At 35.9% G+C, this 15,079-nt stretch overlaps 1 protein-coding gene across 1 annotated transcript in view; it reads right to left on the reverse strand.

Moving 5' to 3' along the window:
- Nucleotides 1-15,079, reverse strand: part of LOC129002451 (microtubule-associated protein futsch) — a 272,549-nt gene that overhangs the window by 246,426 nt on the left and 11,044 nt on the right. The window contains exon 2 of the mRNA XM_054430265.1: nucleotides 3,405-3,584. Coding sequence (XP_054286240.1) covers nucleotides 3,405-3,558 — 154 coding nt within the window. The 5' untranslated portion in view covers nucleotides 3,559-3,584. The remainder of the gene's footprint in view (nucleotides 1-3,404; nucleotides 3,585-15,079) is intronic.

Below are 15,079 nucleotides of genomic sequence, written 5' to 3' on the forward strand. Positions count from 1 at the left end.
TTGTGGTGTGCGACCAGCATTCAGTGGGCAAATCCTCGACTTTGGAAGTAACCTTTCCTGGAGGTGAAAACGGGCAAGTACCCGCAGCTCACGGGGACACTCAAGGGCAACGTAACTTTCCGCAGTGTGAGGGCAACGGTTTGTAGGTACTTATGCAAACCTATCCCTGTCTCTGAGCACGGACGGTATGGTTATCTTGAGTGTGGGGGGTTCTTCCCGGAACCTCAATTGAGTCAAGGGTGTCGCCACCTCTGGTGGATAGGTTCATCCGGGTGGGTCCCACTTCTATACCTGCCTCCTTTTGGGAAACCCTGATGGCCTGGCAGTGATGTTGGGTCTGACGGGCAAACGAAGTAGATCGGGTGCTGGGTTCCCCAATGGGAGGTTGGGGTTCCCCCCGTCAGCGTGCTGATGGTCCCCTTCCTCCTGGCTATTGATGGCGGGTTCTGCCTGTCAGGGATGAGATAGGTCCCGAGTGTTGCTTGCACTAAATGCGTCGGGGCGCTCTACTATGGACCTCTAGGTTCCGACCTAGTGGAACCCAGGTGGAGTGACGCTTAAACAAGCAGCCGGAATCCCTGGTTAGGATTGAGGGGCAACCCTCTTTCCGAAGGGTCTGCTTCGGCAGCCGGCGAGCCTGATGACCTTAAGTCATCCGCCCATGATGTGCTAAAGGTTGATGCGTAAGCTTCGGCCTACATCATGGGGCCCGGGTATGTCCTGTAGGATAGGTACCGGGTAAGCAGTCAGGGGGCTTCGGCTCTCATGACAACAAATCTAAATCTAAAAAAAAAAGATTCGTATCATTGGCGATGAGATGTCATATTGTCATCTCCCAAGGAGTTTTTGGTTTGAAATAGGGTCAACTAGAAGGACTGCTTTCAAGGTCACTTAATTCAAATAGAAAACTATTCTATACGTAGAAAAAGATTTAATTCTAATCATGCAGCCAACACATATATATTTTTATATTTGCGATTCGCACTCTGGTAGTAGTATTCACAAGTTTGAGTCATTTCCGATAGTTTGACGTTTGACGTCCAGATCATGTCATAAGTGACGTCAGAGACAGGAAGAGAAGTGATTGGCTTTAAATCAAATCACATTGACCAATCACAGATGCGATTGCCGGACATGTTTCGACCTGTTCAGTTCTGTTCTGTCCCATCAACTTGTTCATTAGCCTTGATTGAACTGGAACAATTTCACGGGTTTTGTCTATAATTTTGTAATGTTCTTTGATGTTGGATGTTTGGATGTTGTTTGATCTTTGATTGTTTGTTCTTGGTTCAAAGATGAGTTCTATTCCATGTCGTGTTTTTCAATCAAAAACGTAAACCGTATTTACTTGGATAACCGTATTATGTTCTCTGATGTTGGTAAATGTTTTCCCTTTGTATCAATTATGAGTCCTCTTAGGAGATGACGCGTTCCCTAATCAAGAACGTTCTTAATCGCCAACGTTGACCTTAATTACTCTAACTACCTTCGTCACTCAGGGTTTATTCACTAAGTGATAATCATCTCTTGATATCAAGTTAAGGAAAACTAGCTATTCTTAAAACGTACCGAGTTTGTAATCCTCAGAATGATAAAATGATCAATTCCCCTTCAATAAAAACACCCATAGGGTGCGTTTATGGGATGTCAATACCCTTAAGAAGGCCTCAACCACAAGAGTACAAAACAATTTTGGTCTTGGTAATACACTCATGAATACAATACAGGACCGATTTTTTTTTTTCGTTTTGAGGTCCCTAGAGGCCAAAAATAGCATCCGTTAAAATTCATATATATATATTTATATATATATATATATTTATATATATACTTATATATATATATATATATGTGTGTGTGTGTGTGTGTGTGTGTGTGTCCGTTAGCGCGATAACTCGAGCAAAAATGATCCGATTTTGATGAAACTTGGTACAAACGTGTAAACCTACGTTTATTCGAACGAGTTAGCGAACCAGCATGATCGGACCATGGGAACGGGGGTTTATGGGGGATTTTATGGGGTAAAAATGGGGTTTTCCCATTTTTGACCCAAAAAACCTAAATTTTTGCAATTTCTTTCCAAACTGTTTTGTAGAGCTTAAAAAAACAAATAATTTTGTATATTGAAGCGTTATAATGCACCTAATGGTTACGGAGAAAATTCAAAAAAATTGTTAATTTAAAAAATTCCCATGTTAATCTTATGGAGGATAAGTAAACTGTTGTAGTTTGCTTATTTATTAACATATTTTGCCCAAATTTGGAAAATGTTTTTATTTCTTACTAACTATTAACATTTTACATAAAAAAACACTTTAACCCTCCCTATTGCAGCAAACCTAAGTATGTGTTAAACTGATTCAATTTAAATAGGGAATAAATGTGATATTTTTAAGGAGACATTTTAGTGTAAATCCAATTAGGCAAATGGAAATTCGCTTAGTCTGCTGGTTTGCTGCGGCGGGGGTATTATATTAATCATACCATCCCCATTTCCACCTCTTTCAACTGATTTAAGACTATTTATAATGCAAAAAAGAGTCATTAGTACCTCTAAAGAAACACCAATAAGTTTTTCGATGGTGCGTGATTCTAAATGCTTAACTGAAAGACCTTAGCCATCCCAGGCTTAGTTCTTTTATTTTCTTTATGTCTTTTAGGGGGTCATAGGGCAACCAGAAGAGACGTCTATCTTAGAAAGTACTTTTAGTACTCCCAAAGTCCCTTAATGCTTAGTCCCAAAGTGCTTAATCCCTTTTCTATTGTCATCTTCCAGGTTTCTCGGGGTCTCTCCTTCTTGCATCATGCAGATTTTTCATGGTCTTCTTCCTCACTATTTCATCCAACTTCGTCTATCCCAACCATTATCCCTCCCTGATCTTCAGTTTTATTTGTCACTAACCTGTTTCCCACCACAGAGTTTCGATGGAAACAGCCATCGCTGTCTAACTACTGTACTATGTGTCTAGTTTGTACTCTGTGTTTACATGTAATTTCAACAAGTCTATCAAATCTGCGCCCTCTCAACCTGCTGCGGCCTCCGTTCCTCTCATCTTCTCTCTGTGACACTGTTTCCGCCGTATTATTCAGGAATGTGAGTACAATACCTGACATGTCGCACCTCGTAGTGTGACGCGCGTCTATTGTACCCAGACAACACACGCATGACGCCGTACAAAGAGAGGCCTCGCCGCTGCGCATCTACAACTGGCGCAACTGTTGGTTTCCTTTTAATGGAAACGCATATGCGCAATAGGGATTTTGGTATTCGTCCATTTGAACTTCCCGTTTGAGATGCAAGTCCATTTGTTCTAAGAAACTTAGGAAACCCCATTACAAATTGGCACTGCCCTCAAGATTATGAAACAAAGAAGTTTAAATAATGAGCTGGAAAGACGACTCACCATTAGCGATTTTCCTGAGTATGTCCTGTTTGTGAGCGTCAGTATGAGGTTCGCCGACCACGATGAGTAGGTAGGCTCCAGAGAGTGGACTGGGCGGCGGTTGGGCGGCCACGGGCGGCTCCGGCCCCGCGCCTGACCCGCTCGTAGTCTCCATCTCAGGAGACTGAGGTTCTGTGATATCTATAACAAGAGATACAGTCAGATAAGTAGGTAGGCTTCGTGGACTGGGCGGCCATGGGTGGCTCCCTCTCTGCGCCTGTCCAAATCGTAGTCTTTACATGGACTAATGTCGTTTACATTGGATATTTTGTTCTGTGACATGTTTTATCAGAAATTTTTTTATGTTGAAATTTTTTGTTAAGTCTTTACGTATCATCTGATTTCAAATACGTACAACTAAAATATATCGCTCCCCTTCGTCCTATGGATCGTACATCCTAAGTAAACAAATTTACATTGTAAATTGTCTGTTTTATATTAGGACTAGCAAGAACTAACACTAACACTAGACCCACCCCGTCGTGGCTTTGCTAGCGAAAATTTAATTTTAATCAGTATTTGACTAGGCTACCGTACTTAAAGTTAAACTAAGAGAGGACTTCTTCATTAACAACATTAACTGCCCTTCTACCAGGAGCTTTACATAATGTTTTTGGCCAGAAAACTATTCCAGCTGTATCTCCTTTCACACGCTTTTAAACCTAATTTTCTAATGATACTGTCAGTTTTCCCATAACTTCATTGAAAAGTATTAGTAACATTAAGTAAAATAATAACCTTGCACGATGTTTTATTGTGGTTCTTGTAACGCTCAAAGGCCCTCAACAGTGGCAGGTATATGATGTTCTCACCAATGGGAATGTACTTCACATACTGTTATTAAGTTGCTGAGAAACACAAACCACAAAAACCACAACAAAAAGTGTACACATCTTGATTTCTAGACTCATTTAACGATTACAAAAAGTGTGAAATACAGTAATGATAAAACACAATTTTTCAAGCCACAAAATAATGCAAATATTTTCATGTCAACCAAATAAATACAACCAGCTGTTTTATTAGTTACTATTGTAAAATTCTAAAATATTGCATCTGTTCAGATGTAAACAAGTATTTTCTCCATAAGGATAACATGAGAACTTTAAAACCACTTGGACAGAACCCCAATGGAATTTCTAAAAACGCTTCTTATTGCACACTTGGAACCTCCTTTACAATTTCTGAGTTTTTATGGCTTGTAGTTTTTTAGTACAGTAGTGATCAGTGAGTCGGTAAGTTGTATAGTCTTTTATAAGTATTAAAAATGGCAAAAAATTAAAAATTGGGTTTTGAAATGTTGGTTCATTCTATAAAGTACACGTTTGTTTAAAAACTTCTCACAACAAGATCCTTTAAAAAAACAACAAATTAATCAAGTCTCGGACTCCTATACCAACTAGTTAAGATAACTTTCTCGATAGGTTTATTTAGTACGAGGCGCTGTTTAGGCATCTTTTGATCTGACTTTTGAGAACCGCTATGCGAAGGGCTTCACAAGAGCCATTGTTGCTATCGATATCTTCAATTTATTCTCTAGCCCTTCAGCCCTAAGGCTTATCGTCTTTTATTCGAGTAAATTTTCTTAAGGACCTATACACCCTTTATGCTCGGTTATATTGTAGTATTTGTTACAATTCACAAGCCCAACATCTTGAGGCTACTTGAGCTTTCTTGGATTAAATGGTTTTTAAGAATCAAAGGATATATTGTTTTGCATTCTCTATATTTTTCAAAATTTTAATCAGGAAGTCCCTTTATGTTTAAGTTGATTGCTGCTATACCTTAAAGAAAATATAGGTTTGTGTTCAATTACAAATTATTGTGGTTATTGATTTTATTAGTAGTTTATTGATAGAAGTTATCCCTCTGATATTTTAAAAGATTGTAGAGTTTAGGCTGATTTTTAGCGAATTTCCCTATAGGGAAGTAGCTATTACCGTAGGTGGCACGGTAAGACCTAGAGCCGGGACTGATTTACTTTTTCATTTTGATGTCCCCAGAGGCCAAAAACACTATTCGTTCAAATTGTTATATATGTATATATATATATATATATTAAAATTAAAACATATATAACAAAGTACCCTTTTAGTAATTATTTTATTTTTCATGACGACATGTTTCGGAACTAAGTCCATTGTCAAGTCATTTTTACCATAACCTCATTCTTTAAACTAACAAAATTAAAAATATAATCATATGTAAAAATAATAAAATATGTTAACTAAATCTTAATACATTTTGGTATTAATTTTTTTCATTATACTATATGAATGTTTTTCTTTCTTTCCTTAGTTTTTCAATTTTATCGTAGATAGGTTGGTTTAATTTTGGAATCATTGTGTTGAGTATGTTGTTGGGGTCCTTTTTGTTAAACCTAAAAAAACCTACGACCACAGACATCATTATTCCATACTATTCTAATCATCCTTGGAGTCATAAAATCGCTACTTTCCATTCACTTATCCGCAGAATTATTAATATTCCCTTGAATAAAGAAAATTTCAAAAAAGAGAAAAATACCATTAAATACTTAGCAGAGAAAAATGGCTACAGGGCAAAAATGATAGACAATATGATAAAGAATAAATTGAAAAACAAATTACAAAAGCAAAATAAAACAACGGAAAATGAAGAGAAAAAGAAATATATAGGTATACCTTATAACAAATATATGACTAAAGCAGTAAGAAATACGTTTAAAAATTCGGATATAAGGGTAAGTTACAGAACTAAGAACAATATTTTCCAATTAATCAATAAAAAAATCAAACACACAGAAGATAATGAAGACGAAAAGTACAACAAATCAGGAATCTATAAGATAAACTGTAGTGACTGTAGCAAGTATTATATAGGTCAAACATCTCGAACTTTTAAAACAAGATTCAAGGAACATCTACAAGCATTGAAATCAAAAAATCAGACATCAATGAAGTCGAACTTCGCCGACCATATAATGAACACAGACCACAGTTATAAAAACATGAAAGACAATCTAACTATTTTAGAATTTGAAAAAGAACGTGAGAAACTTAATGTGAAAGAAGAGCTAAATATTTATATACACAACAAAAAGGACCCCAACAACATACTCAACACAATGATTCCAAAATTAAACCAACCTATCTACGATAAAATTGAAAAACTAAGGAAAGAAAGAAAAACATTCATATAGTATAATGAAAAAAATTAATACCAAAATGTATTAAGATTTAGTTAACATATTTTATTATTTTTACATATGATTATATTTTTAATTTTGTTAGTTTAAAGAATGAGGTTATGGTAAAAATGACTTGACAATGGACTTAGTTCCGAAACATGTCGTCATGAAAAATAAAATAATTACTAAAAGGGTACTTTGTTATATATGTTTTAATTTTATTATATTAGTAGCCCTAAAAATGCAAGAAAATAATAATATATATATATATATATATATAGACTTAGATATATATATATATACGTCCGTGAACGCGATAACTTGAGTAATTTTTGTCCGATTTTGATGAAATTTGGTTTAGAGGTGTAAAGCGGGATAAACTTGAATGAGTTCGCGAACCAGCACGATCGGACCATGGGAACGGGGCTTTACGGGGGGTTTTATGGGGTAAAAATTGGTTTTTCTCACTTTTGACCCTCAAAACACAAAATTTCCCGATTTCTCTTTAGACCTTTTTAAAGAGCTTAAAAAAACAAATAATTTAGTATATAAAAGTATTTTTGCTGAATTATTAGTAACGGAGAAAATTAAAAAAATTGTAAATTTAAAATTCCTATGTTATTCTTATGGAGAATATTGTCAAATGTTGTAGTTTGCTTGTTTATGGATATATTTTGATCAAACTTGGCAAATTTATTTATTTTGTACTTAGCTATCAATATTTTACTCAAAAACACACTTTATTAGTTTCCTTGTAGCAGCAAACCTAGGAACTCGTTAAACCTAATGTTATTAAAATATATTTAACTGAAAATCAATTCAGACAAATGGAAATTCGCTTAGTCGGCAGGTTTGCTGCGGCGGGGGTATTTACTGTGCCTTGATTAAAAGTGGATGGTGCATGCACCGCATGAAATGCATCCTTGTAAACATATTTCCGTTAAAATTTGGGTTTGTGTTAAAATTCCATCAAATAGAGTTTTTCATAATCAATAAGAGCTTTTAAACACCCTACACTCGTTCGAATGAAAAATATCGAGTTATAGACTGTTCGATATATCGGTTATTTCATTTGGTTAGTTAGGTTAGGTTAACCTAATTAACCAAACTTGATATACCGAATTAAATAATCGATATATCGGTCGATATATTCATTTGAGAATTCAAAATAGTATTCCACATTATTCACTTCGTTATTGGAAAGTTTGTACAAATAGCGTGTTTCAACTTAAATGCCTTTGAATCAAGCTAGAGCAAAGTACTGAAATAAAGTCATCTATGAACATATTAATGACAATATTTACCAAAATCATGTCATGAAAATTCCTTTAATATGTTGTTGAGATGACAATTCACTATTTAAAGTTCACGGGTTTGAGAGCTTCATTTTATTTGTTGAAGGTAAACAGTTAATAATCTATGTAGGAACTTGACTGTTTTCGTCACTGCCAAAAGTAAATTTATTCCGGGCAACTGCATGTTTGCTTTTCAAAGTGGCAATTATAAACTTGGATTCAAAGGGTTTTCCGTCCAGAGATCGAAATGCTAACTAAACCTCTATTTGTTCATGTATAATTACGATTTGGTGTAACTATACACAACACAAGCCATGCTCAGAATATAAATTGTACATCGATGAGTTATTTAAATGAAAAACTGTGAATCATTGACCATGTTTGCATGAATTAAATATAGCTAAATTAATTTAAATCTAAAAAAAAATTCACGTATAACTAGAGAAACTGACTTAGATAACCTATATCAAACCAATGGTTTAACTCTTTGTATGGCCAAACTAAACTGATGGTTAGTTATAATATTTTATGCTTCATTAAGGCATCTCACTCTATTCTACCCTCATCCTTCACTCATAATTGGGTTAAAATACGGACATAGGTGGTAGGTAGCGAACCCATCTCAAAGATAATGGTATAAAAAAATGAAGCAGTAACAAAATTAATGGAAAAGCATTAGACTGTAGTACACTGTGAGTGGTTCATATTCTTTTTCCTACAGTTACCTGACAAAGTGGTTTTCCTAGCACTGATTATAGCACGCAAAGTAGCTAATTGCATTTACTTAATTTTACCGCACTCATTTTTTGACCCACTCCATTGTTTTAACCAAACAACACAAAACATTGTGCTTTTATTAGACACGTAAGATGTGCGCTTGAAAATAAGTTAGCAACACTTAACAACGACTACGATCAGCTGGTGCAGCGTTTCCCATTTCGTCCACCACTTGGATTTAACATAACCTAAAAACGTGTTTAGTGTTTGACTAATTATACAATGTGCAAAGTGTCACTAATAACTATTCTTTGGTTAATTCTACAGCTGGTCCATGTAGAGCGGATTAACTCAATGTGACAAAGGCAACAACATTAATTAGAAGTTTGACAATTTAGCTCATTCAGTGTTGTCTCTGGACTTCAATTTCAAATAATACTCAGTTGCACCATACAATGTTGCAGAAGAAATTATCACTGCGGAAACAAATCGGCGATGTTTTTGCTAGTCGTAGGAAGCCCCCTCGTTCGCCGCCGCTTAATACAGGATGTCAATAATTAGGATGGGGTTTAACCATGTGTGAGCAACTGAAGCGAAACCTACAATATATTGCGCGTGATTCCTAAATGTTGCTTTGATGAAGGAATACCACGGAAGAATAGGGTTTAATTTGTGCAACACTCTGTTCTGTGTACGCACGAGCAGTCACCAACGGATATGTTTGTATGAATTTGCTAAAATTTTTTACTTTTCGTCGGGTTTGAAATTAATATGTTTTTGCCCCAGGATATGGTGGTAGGGTATGGTGAGCCCTAAAAGCTTTATTGCTACGGAGCTGCCCGTCATTAGTATTGAACAGTAGAACCTCGATAACAAGACTCTCATGGGAATTATTAAACACGACTTGTTATCAAGGTTGAGTTTTTATCGAGGTTTGCAATAACTATGATTAGGGTTAGAATAAATCCAATGGGATTTGAAAACAACACTTGTTATCAAGGGTCTTCTTATCGAGGTTCCACAAACTACAACATAAATACGTCCACAAGAGCAATAAGTTTTTGATTTTATTTATTTTATTTTTCGATAAATATGATGAAAAATATTCACTTAAGTATTTATCCTATTTTTCTATGTCTATTTCTATTTTCTATTATGAGAAAGCGCTTATATCAGGAAATTTACTATGATTTTTGTATTTCGTAACATTATATGGGTTTGTTCATTAGCCATTTTGTTCATTTAGGGGTTTAAACTTCACAACATTAAGATATTTGACTTGACAGTGGTGTTTTTGTGATTTGCTTAAGAAATTTTATTGAATAGCTCTGACTGTGTTGCCATTACCAATAAGTAGACCAAACAATAACACTTTGATATTGTTTCAAATTAAAACGAACGTAATTGAATTTAATCAGATGGGAATCAACTAACTACAGCATCCTCAAGACACTCCTAGTAGCAAAAACTATGAGATAAAACGGCAATACTCAAAAATAGGATAGAAATATTTAGTCTACATCAATGCACTGAAGCGTAAACTGGACAATAAATACAAATCCAAACATACGTATGATTTTACGAAAAAAAATCCTAGAAGTATCCAAAGTATTTTCGCCCTGTATTGTAATTTGCACACTGTATTTAGAATTGCATTTTGATATCTTTTTCCTGGCTTGATTATTTTAAATGGCTGCAACAATGATCAGCTGATTCATATTCACAGAGTCATACAGTCATCGACATTTCCGTCACGCAGTTGGGAGTCACTGCCTTCATTATCACTATCGTCGCCGGCCGATGCCACTGCCACCTTGTTACTTCTTATCACTCCGACACCTGTTATCAATCAAGGTCGTCTAGCATTCTACTGAGGTCACTTCTGGGATTTTGACGTTATGTGTACCAGTGTCCTTATTTTGTGTATCAACGTTAAATCTACACAGCACCTGGTAACTCGGAAAGTGATATTTTGCAACCATAAGCTTTGGACAGTGCAAATATAATTACTATCCTATTGAAAACAGTAAACTTGTTTTGATGTGGCTTTAAGGTTAACCCCATATTTTTACCTGGATAAACACAAAATTCATCATTTTAATTGATTGGTTACAGACAGTAAAGAGATATCTTTCGTCCCTTATGGGGATGCGTTTTGATGTTTACCGTTCATTGTTTATGTCACAACTTTGAAAATTGTATAACCACATAGAACGATTAATTGAAATCTGGCATGTTTACCAAAGATACTGTATAATTTACCCTGAGATCTACTTTAAGTATTTAGTCAACCTGCTCATACATAACTGGACATAAAACTCACAAAAACTGGCTTAAGATTTTTCAATGAAATAAAATCTTCACTTGCTTTGTTAAATTTTTAGATTGAGTCATGCATCAAAGAGGGCTTCAGATGATTAAATACATAGAATGATAAGACTACTGCAATATTCCAAAGGCAGTTGTATGAAGGGACTATTGACCTACACTGCAGCTTCGAAAGGTGCCAGTTAATGCCCAGTAACGCCTCCAGTAATGACCAGTAATGCCCAGTAGTGCCCCCAGTAGTGCCCAGTAATGCCCAGTAATGCCCAGTAATGCCCAGTAATGTCCAGTAGTGCCCCCAGTAGTGCCCAGTAGTGTCCCCAGTAGTGCCCAGTATTGTCCCCAGTAGTGTCCCCAGTAATGCCCAGTAGTGCCCCAGTAATGCCCAGTAGTGCCCAGTAGTGCCCCAGTAATGCCCAGTACAGAGTGCTCAATGCCCGCTGCCTTCTGCTAATTAGAGCATTTGCATGTACCGGAAGACGTGTTCCAGAGACGGCGTATTGGCGGTACTAATCATAACTGAGGAGCCAGTCTGTAGCCCCGTTGTGTTTAGGAGTTTTAGGCAATGAGGAATAGATACAGCTTTTGTGTATACGAGTCTGTAGAAATAAGTTATGTCAAATGGTGTTTTAGTATCCAAAAACAGATCTTAGTCAGTAACAAAGCTACACAGGTCATCACACACCATTCTACACTCATCCTTCACTCATATTTGGGTTAAAATACGCACCTAGGTGGCGTCCCCATCTCAATGATTGATAATTGATAACGTTTAAGTTCGAGAGCCTAATGGTGAGTGATGATAGTTGTTAGCTTATCCATATAGATAACGGAAGTGCCTCACTTTTCATAGGGGTTTATGTTGGTTTGTAATGGAATGTAAAAACCTGCAGTTTTGGTTTAGTAATGGAAATTGAGTTGTAGTTTAGGTGTTGTTATCCAGAGATATTTAACATTAAGAGAATTGTACCCAACCAAATCTATTTAAACGTTTGTATTTTGAACGTGCGTTCATTGAAATCCAATAAAACCGATTATATAACTTGTGAAAACTGTAACATTGGTCATGACGCTTCAAGGCCAAATCTAGGTCTTTATCTTGATTTTTTAGTCGAGGAATCCCACCTGATGAAAAGGGCAATCGTTCACTACATGAATCACTGTCTCATTCCAAGCATCACAGTCACATCGATCTGAGATCTGTCTCCCAGTCGAGAGATTTGAGGAATTACTGATGATACGTTGGTATCGACTAATATCAGCTGACAGAACCATCAGCCAGGATTGTTAACTAAAAATCAAATAATACAGTTAGTTCGGTTTCGAGCCAAGAGAAGAAAGATTATAGACTTTGAAGTTCAGATCAGTTGGTAAACTTTTCTAAGCCTGACTTTCTTCCGTTTAACACTGAAATAAAGGATTGGTGGATCTACTCCAAAGACTGCAGTATCATAACTTCTATTTCTGTATAAAGTATACAGGGTGTATCAGACCGCACGCATACTTTAACGGTATATATAGCCGCTTGTGTAACTCACTGACTCACTGATCAGTTCTACAAATGTTTACCCACTTCTAGAATAGCTAGGAGTCCATCTCGGACTTAAACCACCATAAAATCCAAAAGTATTTTCAAATTACAGTACAACCCACCCAAAAATCCCTTAAACGGGCCTTTTTTGAGAAGAACATATTTTTTTAACGGCTATAGCTCGAAAACGGTTAGAGCTAGCAAAGATTTGAAAGAATTTTCATGGTCAGGAATTAAATTTTCTACAAGACGCTTATAGAGGTTTTTCGAAAATCGCACTCCTTCACCTTCAAAAAACGCTCTACTTCTAAAATTTGTAAAATGTCTTGGATTTTCAACCTAGTTTTATTTTTTTTTTCTTTTCGGACATATATTTCTACATGTAATGATCCCAACATTGAAAGAAAAGTGCCTAAGTGACAATTTAAAATCGAACCCACTAAAATAATGGCGGATTTTCAATAAAAAAGGTTTTTTTAACGTTTGTTGGGCCAAACCGTTGTGCACCCTGTATACTATATTAATATTGTAATCAAATATATACGTCGTATTCACAATTTCGGAGGCCGTTAAGGTTTTGCACCACTGGCAAGATTATGTAATCACTTCTTGCCGTAATACGATATCGATTCGTCACGGTAAGCCAGCCTCCGTATCAAAGTCAAGATTGGTATTTGTATCTGAATACCAAGCATTTGATCATTATCAAGAAAATATTATATTAGATGTACTACGAATCCGACAAACAAAGTTTATTATGTTAATATGAGCCAAGGATGACTTTTGAATAAATTATACTGTATAACAACAATTAATAAATTGTCCTTCAGCTAAATGGACTGTGAAATACATATTTAATTCTTAAGCAGTGTGCACTAACTTTTCAATCAGGACAAACCATAACGACAACTGATTGTAAACTAATTAACATTGGAAACTGAGAATAAATAGAACATCAACGTCAGAACAATCTTTAAGGAGGCCCAACACTGTGCTCCCTTTGAGTTAAAGATAACTAGCAACTTCTCTACTGACAATGCTATTACTTAAATAAAATGGAATTTTTCAATTCTCGCTGGAATTTCCGTTAATCAATTGCCTAAATATTAAACGACGCAAATCAGCAAACATTATCATTTTAATGCAAATAATACATCGATCAACTATTTCAAAAATCCTACACCATAAAATATCGTACACGTCTTCAAATCATATTACAGAAGTAGTCCAATCGCTTCTGGGTCTAATGCTGGGTGTAGACGGTTAAGGTGTTATGAAACGCCATAACGACCTCCATCTGACCATAACCACCATAACCCAAGGTTGCTGGGTTCAGCAAGCGACGCATTAAACCCTTTTATGTCTATTAAACTCAATGCAATAACCAACCAACTCTATAACATTTAAACCTACACTGAGGACTACATATAACACCATTGGATAGGTGAAATCAGACTAAGACCTTTTACTATAAATATATAATTTGAAATTTCATTTCTTTTGGAAACATTTTTTTCGTAAAATATTGGAGACAGCACCGTCAACTCATAGTATTCAAAATTAAATGTTTGAAATTTATAAGCTGAAAAAATAATTTTACTGCAAAAAATTGTCTACATTAACGAGTTAGAAACCCTCAGGGTCTTTTGGAACATTAATGTGCCCATTTGTGTAATTTAATGTATATATTTTGGAAGGAAGGGGCTTATTGTGAGGATTTACGCGATGTAAGGGGGGGGTGAGAGGGGGGGAATATGAAATTTCACACCTTTGCCAGCGCTACTTGCAATATCTACCTCACATTTTGTGGCCGCTGACCTTTTCATACAAAGTAAAAAGTTAATTAAGTCTTTGGGTTTATGTGTTTATTTGATTTTTCCTTTCAATTGCGCATACTTTTTAAATATGTTCTATATTACTTTTTGTTGGGATAGGTTCGAGTGATGTACGGTACATCAGGAAACTCATCTCTTATTAGAATAATCCCGGAAGTTAAATTTCCAAATGAAAACAACTGTGATAGATACAATAATATAAATACGTATGTTTTTATTTCATGTACAAAATGCTCAAGGAAATAACGAAAATCTAACTCTAAGGGAAAAATCTAAAGGCCTTTATATCCATTAGTAGTTTTGAACTATTCCGATTGAGTTCTATGGGTAATAGCTGATAGATCATGTCAATAGATTGGTTTGTGCTAGGCCGTTGAATAGAAATCCTACTGGCTTTGTGATCCATCTCTATTCATCCTGGGCATAAAGCTGATAAACTATTTATCCAAACTTCTCTACCGGTTGACTGCAATTGGACCCTCCAGAAGGGAAGTCCCGCAAAACTACATCTAACCTCCAACTCATTATTTAGTCCGTACCGAGCACTCCATGAAAATCACTCTTTCTATTGCTTAACTACCTGTATCCCCCTTGCCACATACATATTCAATTATTGTGGATTGAACCAGTTAACACAGTGGATTGTTTCCATGTCTGTCGCGCCGTCACGTCCTCACATCTGGTGTCCCCCAGGCACAGATTTAGCTCCCTCCTCCTGTCTATTATTACTCGATCACGGCTCAAACGTTCCAAAACGGGAACGC

This window comes from Macrosteles quadrilineatus, unplaced genomic scaffold (assembly GCF_028750875.1).
Source record: "Macrosteles quadrilineatus isolate MER2022 unplaced genomic scaffold, UCM_ALF_1.0 Scaffold_9__3_contigs__length_116548681, whole genome shotgun sequence".
NCBI lineage: Eukaryota > Metazoa > Arthropoda > Insecta > Hemiptera > Cicadellidae > Macrosteles > Macrosteles quadrilineatus.